Source organism: Electrophorus electricus, chromosome 5 (genome assembly GCF_013358815.1).
Source record: "Electrophorus electricus isolate fEleEle1 chromosome 5, fEleEle1.pri, whole genome shotgun sequence".
Taxonomy (NCBI): Eukaryota; Metazoa; Chordata; class Actinopteri; order Gymnotiformes; family Gymnotidae; genus Electrophorus; species Electrophorus electricus.
The window spans coordinates 12890390-12901963 of NC_049539.1; the positions used below are offsets into that span (position 1 = coordinate 12890390).

General features: G+C 47.8%; 1 protein-coding gene across 2 annotated transcripts; it reads left to right on the plus strand.

Annotated features, from left to right (window-relative positions):
- Positions 1–725: 725 nt before the first annotated feature.
- Positions 726–11290, plus strand: stx17 (syntaxin 17). Of its 2 annotated transcripts, XM_035526076.1 has the most exons (8): positions 726–823; positions 1537–1680; positions 2019–2084; positions 3959–4178; positions 4399–4508; positions 4629–4679; positions 8462–8548; positions 9984–11290. In XM_035526076.1, the coding sequence occupies exons 2-8, from the start codon at positions 1558–1560 to the stop codon at positions 10218–10220; spliced, it is 894 nt and encodes a 297-aa protein (XP_035381969.1). In that variant the 5' UTR covers positions 726–823; positions 1537–1557; the 3' UTR covers positions 10221–11290. The 2 variants fall into 2 exon arrangements, with proteins under 2 accessions (XP_035381969.1, XP_035381970.1); XM_035526077.1 differs by having other exon boundaries at positions 726–1680.
- The last annotated feature ends 284 nt before the right edge of the window (positions 11291–11574 follow it).

Here is an 11574-nt window from a genome sequence, read left to right on the forward strand (position 1 = left end):
GGGCTCAGTTCACACATGTGGTTAATCTGCTGGTGTTCTCTAAGCCGGAAACACTGATCACTGAGACCCAGGAGGAGGAGCAGGTGTGTGTGTGTGTGTGTGTGTGTGTGTTTATAAACTCTGTGCCATTATTACACACATCTCCCTGTTATTCAACAGAAATTTGTTCAATATGGCATTTAATCTTACTCATAATGACAGGCCTTCAGACCACTTTAATTCAATTACTGTATATTTTTATTTATACAATGCTATTTAAACAACAGATGTCCTCAGAGGAGACAAACTCAAGAGGTGAACTCATCCCCTTCTTGGCCACCACAGGCCATGTTAATGCAAAAACTAAAACTTAAGTTGAAAGACTTAAGCAGGCAAAGATAGGCGAAATAAGATAGCGACCATTAATAAAAGCCCAACACTTAATTACTGCTTGCATTACGACATGTGAATAGAAGCTCCTTGTGGTCGTAAGGTTTAAAACACTAATGTAAGTTAAAAGTTCATGCGCTGATATTGGTAAGTCATCGTAGATCAAACGGTTGTATCGTGCACGTATAAACAACAAAGGCAGAGTAACAACCGGCTTCACGGCGATTAGGTCACAGTTTCGAGTAAAAATACAGACCTAAAAAAAGAGAAAGAACACAAAAAAAGTCATTACTTTCGTTCCACAAAAGCATTTGTTTCCCTGATCGTCGGACAAATTTTAGTGGTGCACAGTGCACAGTGCACAAGGAAGAACGTGGACATGTTTACAAACAGAAAGTTTGTAACCAAAATAAATTTAAGTTTGAAAGCTCCCTTCACTGAATTTGCTTGTTAGGTAAGAAAATTTGTTTCAGTATTATCGAATGAGCTGTTCACATACCGAAAGTTTTTCACCAGCAGTTACAGTCTGTTAGATATGAGAATTGTATACTAAGTTAAGTTAGCTAGGTGGCTAAGCAGTATAACATAGTAAACCGTTTCTACCGAAATCACCGAAACTGTCGGGCCAGCCTTTATTACTTGGCATCGAGACCACGTTTTAAAGTCATTTCACAAGTTTAAATTCGGGATGTCTAGCCAGCTAAGTAAGCTAAGCGAATAATTTGGTGGTTAAACCATCAAAACAGCTGGACCAAGGTCACCCGTTTTAGACACGTTCGCAAAACTTCGAGGACCTTAAGAACTTGTTGGATTAGCGAAAGTCTTTTGTCGACACTGTCCTTTGATGGGTTTTAATGCCACTACGACAGGTGCTGATAACTTCAGCAGCTTTAAACACTTTTGACAACTACAGTAGTCGGGGTTTTGCTTATTTGAACACTAATCCGTGTCAAGGCGCGTAAATGTAAAAACAGCACGTTGAACTAGCTTTTCGCAGTTAACTTTCATTCTCGAAGCATTACAGCTAGCTGATTTAAGAGAAACTGGACTTTTGTCAAGTTTCCCTAGAATTTTCCCCACATTTCTCTCTCCATCTTCACTTCTACGCGGTGGAATTACGGTGTGTGTTGGTGGAATATTCGTGTGTGAACCTGTAACCTGTTTCAGAGAAGTCAGTTGTCAAATACTATGACGGATGAAGCGGGCAAACTGACGCTTCGGCGTCTGGAAGCCCCCATCCAAAAATTCCTCAAAGTGGTGGTCCCGACTGACCTGGAACGCCTCCGTCAGCACCAACACAACATAGAGAAGGTAAACGCACCCTCACACACCCAGCGCCTAGAGACTCTAGAGCCTCCATGTGTTTGTATGTGTGTGTACACGACTGTGGTGTAGATGACAGAGTATCACTCACTGTGTGTCTGAATACTCTCTTCCAGTGTATCTTTATCAGTGCTGATCATGAGAAGTGAAGAGTACATGGGCCTGGGGCTGTGTTGCCCAGGCGTGGGGGGCGGGGGGGTGTCCCCGGCTTCCCAGAGTACCAGGGCCTGGGGGCGTGTACACAGCCAGCTGCCCCGATGAGCCAAACCGCGTAATGTGCTGGTAAGGCTTTAGCCGTGTGTATTCACTTTGGATTTTCTGTTCAGTTCCAGAGAGGCGCAGAGTGGGAAAAGTTACACCAGGAGCACATCAACGCGAGCCGCACTGTGCAGGTATGCGAGTGCCCCATCCCCACCATTCTCGGTGAGCAGGTGTAGCACCCATGCAGACACATTTCTGGAGTCGTATGACAGCGGCCTGCAGGTGAGTGAGACATTGTTGGGCAGTTGGCGCCGGTGGGAATTCACGACCTGAGATGATCTTGTGCATGTTGGGGTAGAGTGCTCTGTAGATACAGAGATACAAGGAAAGACGAAAAGAAAGCATCTCTGACAGTGCTGTTAACCCCGCTGTGCTCACTCTCCCTCCTGCCATAAAGCAAAGATTTCTATCTTTTCTTGGCCCCTGTATTGTCTTTGTGTAGACAGGTGGTGTGCGTAACTCCAGTCCCTGGCGTGTTGCTCGGTGTGGGTGTGGGTGTAGGTGTGCGCGTGCAATGCTATTGTGATGTTTTTCCTCTCAGAAATAGGCCAGACAGGCGTGTGACTTGGTGTTAATGTCTCTTAGAATCTGTTTGCGATGCTCCCGGGGGCAGGTGGGAGGGGTGCGAGGTTTGTCCTCGCCGCCTGGTCTGTCCCCCCCAGAGAGTTCAGAGAGCTTTCCTGTGTCTGACACTGTGGGATGTGGGTGCAAGTGTTTGTGTGTTGATGACATAGGGGGCCGACGAGGAAGGTACTGTTTAAGCGTCTTTCCGTGGGGGGTGGGGGAGAAGTAAATGTAGTGGTCATCACATACATGCGTAAGAAAAAAGAGAGGGAAGGAAAGAGAGAGAGAGAGAGTGGGTGGAGTGATTGAGTACACTGAAAGAGTGCATGTCAGTGTCTTACCTTTTGATTCTGACTGGGAGTTTTGCGTAGTCGTCGTCTCCCCACGTGTCTCCAGCCTCGGTCGGCGCGAGCACAGGAGGCTCAGCTGGGGGAGAGTTTGTGAGCACTTTGCATTTATCTGCTTTCGTGCCTGAATCCAGAAATGTGGTCTGATGTTAAAATCATAATACTTCGGTGAGTTGTGTTTAACAAACACCACACTCTCACTGATGTATACTGAGCAAATGGTTTAATAGTCACAGTCATTCTTAGGACATTTAGTGTCTTATTTAAGAGTCAGGTGTTCCCGTCAGGTGAGGTGTGGACGTGGCCTGCCACTCTCCCTGTCACGATATTGGCTACGTGCTCTTCACGAACGAATGCTGTTCGCGTGCGGCACAGCCTGGACCAGTCTGATCTCAGTAGACCTCACAGGAGAAGGTGCTGCAGCCCGTAAGACTAGAAATAGTTATGCAAGCGTTTCTCAAGACATGTCCAGACCAGAACAATGGACTCCAACATGCTAAATTCTACAGTAGAAGTTCAATGCATCTGTCAGTCACCTAAAATTGAAGATGAGGTTGGTCCATGATAACAATCCAAACAAAAACCCCAACTAAAGCAATAACTGATGCGCTTAAATGGAGGATATTGTGCATTTTACAGTCACAGATGCCAGCAAAGCAGTTTCCAAAGCAGTGTCCTACTTTTTCAGTGACCATTTGTTCAGTAAAGATATGGCACTGTAAATGTGTGTTGCTACTTAAACAAACCTGGTTTTATTTATTTCTTTAATGCAGATAAAGATCAGATCATATTTAATAGCCATTTGTGAACAGTCACAATGGGTTCCCCAACCCTTTTACAACTGTCTTTGTTGTGTATATGTGTGTGCATGACTATATTGCATGGTTAGAGGGTTTAATGAGCGCGCTAGAGATTGGACCGCCAATGACCCCTGACCTCCTACCCTGAGGCTGATGAATTGATCTGTAACTCCTGTGATATTTGTATGGGAGTGAGAGAAAGACAGACAGATTGTGTGTGTGCGTGTTTGTGAGAGTAGTTATTCAAGGAGGAGGGTTGCTAATCCTTCTCTCTCTTTCTTTCTCTCTCTGCAGCAGTTGCGTTCGAACCTGCGGGAGATGGATAAGTTGTGCGGGCATGTCCGCAGTGCTGATGCCACAGCACTGCAGAAACTTGTCCAGCCAATCCAAGATCGCGCCTCGGCCGCTGCTCAGAACTTCCTGCAGCTCCACTCCAGCTCTGTCAATCATCCAGGGCCACGCCCACAGCAGACAATCAGCACAAACACACAGAGTGCCTCTGACACACCAAACAGTGAGTGAGTGAGTGAGTGAGTGAGTGAGTGTGTGTGTGTGTGTGTGTGTGTGTGTGTGTGTGTGTGTGTGTGTGTGTGTGTGTGTGTGTGTGTGTGTGTGTGCGTGCGCGTGTGTGTTTGTGGGTGTGTGGGTGTGTGCACATGTGTGTTGTAGTTGGGGTGGTATAGGATTCATGGGTGTAGAGTTGTGGTGAATCTGGAATTTCCAAAACGTTTCAGGTGATGGTGAGGTAGGCGGGGCTAGGATGCCTGTCACTCAAAGTCAGCTTTTCCTACCTGCAATCCCACCTGACCAAAATGCTGCAGAGTCTTGGGACTCTCTAGAGGAGGTGTGATGCACACACGCGCGTACACACACCCACACACCATACATAGCTGCATGTTACTACAGATAAACATGTTGACTGTACAGACCAGTGTAATGTGGGTTTCTTGTGTGGTTTTTACAGGACCTACTGCAGTTGAATGGTTTAGTAAATGAGTTTTCCTCTCTCGTGCATGTGAGTATTCGCCCCTGTAAAGTATGTAAGTAATTGGACATGTGTACAGTCACTGTGTATGTATCGGTTGATAAAGTGTAGTGACAGAAATGATCACCAGGGTTTAGGAGAGCTATCAGACAGCCTGTTGTCTTCTCAGAGCTAAGCAATTGATCCCGTGAGTATGACGATGCGGGGGCGTGGTGTGTGTGTGTGTGTGTGTGTGTGTGTGTGTGTGTGTGTGTGTGTGTGTGTGTGTGTGTGTGAGATTGAGCACAGACACAGATGTCAGCCATTCGCTAACCAACAAGAATTAATGAGAATTTGGATCTACCCCCCCGCCACACACGCACACACACTTGGATTACAGATGGTTGGGTATGAGTTGAGGTGCAGGCTTGTGGAGGCTTGTGGAGAGAAAGACGTGTACTGTGTGTGAAGGCGTGTCCCGTGGACAAACCTCTCTCTGCTTCTGTTTGCCCTGCCCTCTGGAAACTCCCTTAGCTGACAGCACACCACACACACACACACACACACACACAAATACACACACGCATGCACCCACATGCACATGCATGCATAAACATGCATGCACTCACACACACAACACACACATGCACCCACATGCATGCACTCACATGCACATGCATGCAAACATGCATGCACTCACACACACACACACACACACACTCACAAATACACATATACATCCAACTATTCGCATGCATAAACACACATGCACTCATACGCATGCACTCACCCCCACAGACACGTGCATGCATATGAACACGTGGGCACACACATACACACAGGTATATGCAAGCACAAACACACCAACATACAAACACACACACACGCAACCAGAAATATAGACACCAAGCCAAACATGCACTGTAGAGCTGTGTGTGTATGTGTATGTATGCATGTATGTGTGTGTGTGTGTGTGTGTGTGTGTGTGTAGGTAGGTAGGTGTGTGTGTGTGTAGGTAGGTAGGTGTGTGTGTGTGTAGGTAGGTAGGTGTGTGTGTGTGTAGGTAGGTAGGTGTGTGTGTGTGTGTGTGTGTGTGTGTGTGTGTGAGATTGAGCACAGACACAGATGTCAGCCATTCGCTAACCGACAAGGATTAATGAGAATTTGGATCTACCCCCCGCCACACACGCGCACACACACTTGGATTACAGATGGTTGGGTATGAGTTGAGGTATTGTGCAGATGTTCAGATGCAGGCTTGTGGAGAGAAAGACGTGTACTGTGTGTGAAGGCGTGTCCCGTGGACAAACCTCTCTCTGCTTCTGTTTGCCCTGCCCTCTGGAAACTCCCTTAGCTGACAGCACACCACACACACACACACACAAAACACACACGCATGCACCCACATGCATGCACCCACATGCACATGCATGCATAAACATGCGTGCACTCACACACACACACACACACACAAATACGCACATGCACTCATACGCATGCACTCACCCCCACAGACACGCGCATGCATATGAACACGTGGGCACACACACGCACACAGTGTGTGTGTGTGTGTGTGTGTGTGTGTGTATGTGTATGTATGCATGTATGTGTGTAGGTAGGTGTGTGTGTAGGTAGGTAGGTGCATGTGTGTGTGTGTATAGGTAGTTGTGTGTGTGTGTGTGTGTGTGTTTGTGTGTGTATAGGTAGGTGTGTGTGTGTGTGTATAGGTAGGTGTGTGTAGATAGGTGTGTGTGTGTGTGTGTGTATAGGTAGGTGTGTGTGTGTGTGTGTGTGTGTGTATAGGTAGGTGTGTGTGTGTGTGTGTATAGGTAGGTAGGTGTGTGTAGGTAGGTGTGTGTGTGTGTGTGTGTGTATAGGTAGGTGTGTGTGTGTATAGGTAGGTAGGTGTGTGTGTGTGTGTGTAGGTAGGTGTGTGTGTGTATAGGTAGGTGTGTGTGTGTATAGGTAGGTAGGTGTGTGTAGGTAGGTGTGTGTGTGTGTGTGTGTATAGGTAGGTAGGTGTGTGTGTGTGTGTATAGGTGTGTGTGTGTGTGTATAGGTAGGTAGGTGTGTGTAGGTAGGTGTGTGTGTGTGTATAGGTAGGTGTGTGTGTGTATAGGTAGGTAGGTGTGTGTGTGTGTGTGTGTATAGGTAGGTGTGTGTGTGTATAGGTAGGTGTGTGTGTGTATAGGTAGGTAGGTGTGTGTAGGTAGGTAGGTGTGTGTAGGTAGGTGTGTGTGTGTGTGTGTATAGGTAGGTGTGTGTGTGTATAGGTAGGTAGGTGTGTGTGTGTGTGTATAGGTAGGTGTGTGTGTGTATAGGTAGGTGTGTGTGTGTGTGTATAGGTAGGTAGGTGTGTGTAGGTAGGTGTGTGTGTGTGTGTGTGTGTGTGTGTGTGTGTGTGTGCTCTCTTGAGTGTCACTGCAGGTTCAAAGCAGATGGTGCTGATTAGTGTAGTCCTCTGAGAGGGGAGTCAGCAGTAGGCTGGCAGAGAAGGAGGAAACGAGGAAAGAAAAAGAACTACTAAGAATTAAAAGGGTATTAACTCAAATGAAACCGAACTATAATTATAGAAGGCAAACTTTATATCTGCGTTGGCCGAACATTATTTATGTACAGCTGTGACATCTGGGCTTGTCAGTAAACGGTAGGCGTGCATATGTGGTGTTACAAAGTTCAGTGGTGTGTGTGATTAGGTCGCAGAAGAATGGTTGCATTTTTAGAAAAGGTGGCATTATGTAGCTGCGCATGCTGGGGAGACACCTGCCTGCTCCTTTTCCATTTTCAGGTGTGTAAGAACAAGCACAGGTGTAAACATTGTGCTGCCAACCATCTCTCCTGGTCTGTGTTATGCTGTCCCATGAGGGACAGGTGCGCACACACACACACACACACACACACACACACACACACACACACACACACACACACACACAGAGAGAGCTTGGTTCTTTACCTTTAAAAACACTTAACATGTATGAGTTACAAAATATATGAATGAATGAGCACATGCTGTGCTGTATTTTACTATTCACAGACCCACCCCTCCTCAGACACACACACACACACACACACACACACACACAAACGGGTATAAAAGTAAAATAACATATTCCAGGGTAGGGAGTTAATGCAGATTTCTACAGCAGTGTGTGTGAATGTGACAGTGTGAGTGTGAGTGGGTGTGTGTCTATGTGCTGTAGTTCACACTGATTTAGACAGAGAGACAGCTGCCATCCTTTGAATATTTCATAAGCTTCCGACCGACCACCAAGTTACCCCTGACGACCAGCGCCCTGCCCCCTCGAACACAAAGCTTTGCCCCCTCCCATCCCTCCTTCTGCCCCTACACCGAAGCCTTGCCCCATTCTAACGTACCACACACACACGCACCAGGAGAGAGAGAGAGAGAGAGAGAGAGAGAGAGAGAGAGAGAGAGAGAGAGAGAGAGAGAGAGAGAGAGAGAGAGAGAGAGAGAGAGAGAGAGAGAGAGAGAGAGAGAGAGAGAGAGAGAGAGAGAGAGAGAGTGAGTGAGTTATTAGTGAACATGTGGCTTTGTCGTCTCCCATATACAGCATGTGTTAGTCTTTAGTCCCAGACTAAAAGTCGCTTCAATAGGGGGAAAAAAAAACCCCTTAGAATTATATCATTTATGGCAGACTTTATATACTGAGATAGGATATATTTGCTATGTGTTTGTGTTCATGCGTATAAACTATTTGATTATTTGCCAGAGTTAAATATCTACGTCTGTTAACGTCAGTGTGTGTGTGTGACCTGCTGCCAGGGTGGGGGAGTGGTAAAGTCCATAACGTTCTCTTCTCTTGTCTTAGGCTCAGCAGGACAAGATTGACAGCATTGAGGCGAACGTTAGCATAGCGGCGGCTAATGTGGAGGAGGGGACCCGGAGCCTGGGGAAGGTAAGGGGAGAGAGGGCACCCCTGCTGGGGGATCGATTCCACTCTACCCCCCTGCTTCACACGGGCCTAGCAGCTCCATCGGTCCATTGATCCACATCAGCGCGCAAGGAAGTGGCAATTAAGAGAGTTAGAGAGAGAGGGAGAGAGAGAGAGAGGGTGAGAGAGAGGGGAAGGAGAGAGAAAGAAAGGGGGAGCGGGAGGGGGGAGGGGGACGCATAAAGAGGGATAGGGTTTGCAGGGGTGGTAAAAGGCGTGCTGTGGAGAGGATCGATGCGTGTTGTGTTGGCCCCTCGCCGAGAGTCGATGAGTGTGTGACGGTGGGAGCGAACAGAGGTGGAGAGGGTGGAAAAGTGAGTCTATAGGCAGCGTCCGAGCTCCAACTGGGGGGTTCGATACACACAAACACGTGTGCAGCCACATATACGCACACTGTGGAGCTGCATCAACAGCGAAGCAGGCAAGGGTGAACCACAGATGCACGGTATGTGGAGGGAGAGGGCGAGTGAGAAAGTGGGGGTGGGAGCGAGCGAGCGAGCGAGCGTGCGTGGTATCGATCCATGTGGAATTGAAAGTGTTGGGAGTTGATGCAGTTACACTGAGCACTCTTTGATACCAATGTAGAAAGTGGCCTCAACCTCATCTCTGCTTAAAGCAACTAAGGGGGAGGGTGTTTCATTGCTCACACACACACACACACACAGTATAATGCTTACTGCTTAATGCGCTGGCTCAGGATTATCAGACTAACATCTCACTTTTATTATATCTTACACCTGAATCCCCCCCCCCCCCCCCCCCCCCTCTCAACCCCATCTCTCCATGGCATGGATAATTAAGCGCTTCTGAAGATGACTGGATGAGAGAGAAAACAAGCGAAAGAAAAAAGTGCTAAAGATGAGAGGAGCGAATAGGTGCTTTTTGATGGCAGCCACCTTTAAACTTCATTATCTTAACATACCCAATGAGATAAGCGTGCGCGTAGAGGCTGTGTGAGGTTCCCTCTTTAATCAACCTCCGTCTTGCCCACGGTAGTACTGCGTCTCCTGTTCCCCGTGGCCCTGACTGCAGCCGTGCTGTTTTGATCTACAGATGTCAGTTTCAAACCTGCCTTTTTGCTTTCGATATTTTGCGCGCACACGTCGCATGTCCCTGCTCAGAATCAAGCCGTGGAGGCCTGTGAAAGATTATCCTGTTATCAGGGAAACAGCACATGAAAGGTCTGAGGTTCAAATGAAGTTCCTGACTGACTTGCATTGATGCCCCCACCTATTCCACCGCCTCCCACACACACACACAAACACACACACTTTGCAGATTGAATTACATTCAGTTGAATTATTTTTCTGCTGTGAGCCATGCTGAGGGGAAGATGGTGTGTGTGTGTGTGTGTGTATCTTGTGCTAACACATCTCCTCTTGCTCCTCTTGTGTCCCAGACGGCACAGGCCAGCCTGTTGGTGCTGCCTGTGGCAGGCGCCGTGGTGGGCACTGTGCTCGGGGGTCCGCTGGGCCTGCTCGCCGGCTACAAGGTGGCCGGCCTCGCTGCGGCCCTCGGGGGGGCCCTGCTAGGCTTCACCGGGGGCAACCTGATCCAGCGCAGGAAGAGAGAGAGAGTGGAACACCAGCTCCTACAGCTCCAGGACACTGACCACGGACATGAACCAACCCAATAACACACAGCACTGCATCAAGTCTTGCATAGACTTTCCCCATTTCTTAGTCCTTAATACCGCCTTAAAGAGTCAACCAATTTTACACCAAGACACAAATCGCCTTTTGTCTGCACTCTGGGACTGGCCGGCCGTTCTAGCACACACACGGTTTTGGCACGGCTGCAGCAATGCAACCTTTGGTCAAGCCGCGTAATATCGATCGCAGGTCCAGGCCAGCACGCCATCCTGTGTCTCCGTCTTGCACGGTCTGCCAAATCAAACACTAAAGAGAGTAACACTTTTGCTTTCGCTTTGGTGAGCGACTTGGAGCACGGTGCCAGTCTCCGCTTTTCTAGGGGAGCGGGGTTCTTCTCGTGCATCAGATGTGTGTCTGATCGCGCACACGGTAAGCCTTTTTTTAATGTAGAGGCTGCTAAGTTTAGGGTTAAGGCTTCATCATAGAGGTCAGGGAACCTGTACGTGACCTCTGTCCATGCTGCTCATCAATTATGAATGTAAAATAGTTGCCAAGTGAAACCTGGTGGTGGTAAATTCTCTCTGATGGCTAGAGGATATGTTGCAATTGCACATTTCAGAGTATCAATTTATTATTAACACTTTTTTTTTTTTTCACTTTTAAACATCTGTTAACTGCCTGTGACGTGACCTCTGTAAGTCGTCTCCTTGCTATTGTACTGACCTGTCAGATGTCCAGACGGCCACGCCCCAATGCCAAATTTGCCTTAAGTTTTCTAAAGGGTATTTTTTTTTTGTTTGTTTGTTTGCAAACGGTTTTGCTCATGTTTTCAGCAACAGTGTGGCCATCCCCTGGAGCCAGGCGCTTCGTGCTTGTTTAAGTTTTTAATGCAGCCTCTCTTCCACAGGCCATAGCGAAGGCAAGCCTAATGCGGAAATCAATTCACCGTGGGGCTTCCTCGCGCGCAAACAAGATTTAAATGTTATTTGATCCAAGTCCTGTAGGAGACACGCGGAAGCCCAACAATAACCTTTTGTGCTGCATCGATTGCTGTTTTGGGCCTCGATGGCTGAGAGTGAGAAATAAATAAATGATGGCTTATTGCTCAACACTGGCTGCCTTCGGATCCTTGTGTTTTATTTGCTGAGTGGCTAGCTGTGTCACAGCTAAGGTCATAATAATAATGTCATAATAATTAATACCGAAGGGCTACCGCCAACGCCGGCGTGAGCGTACAGGTACGTGACCAGTGCAGACACGGGTCGTCAGGTCAGACTCGGGTCCCCTTTCTTATGAGCGGTGGGAAACGTTGGGTTGGTTTTGTTGTCGTCTGGCTGATGCATGCAAATGAGCAGCTGACCCGCGCCCGAGGTGCTGCTGTTCGGTGGGCCGCGTGGG

Excerpts from the sequence above, each read along its gene's own strand:
- stx17 (XM_035526077.1), top strand. The coding sequence starts at position 1,558 with ATGACGGATGAAGCGGGCAAACTGACGCTTCGGCGTCTGGAAGCCCCC. Across the intron at positions 1,681-2,018 it reads ACCAACACAACATAGAGAAG|TTCCAGAGAGGCGCAGAGTG; the intron begins GTAAACGCACCC and ends TTTTCTGTTCAG. Across the intron at positions 4,509-4,628 it reads CTTGGGACTCTCTAGAGGAG|GACCTACTGCAGTTGAATGG; the intron begins GTGTGATGCACA and ends TGGTTTTTACAG.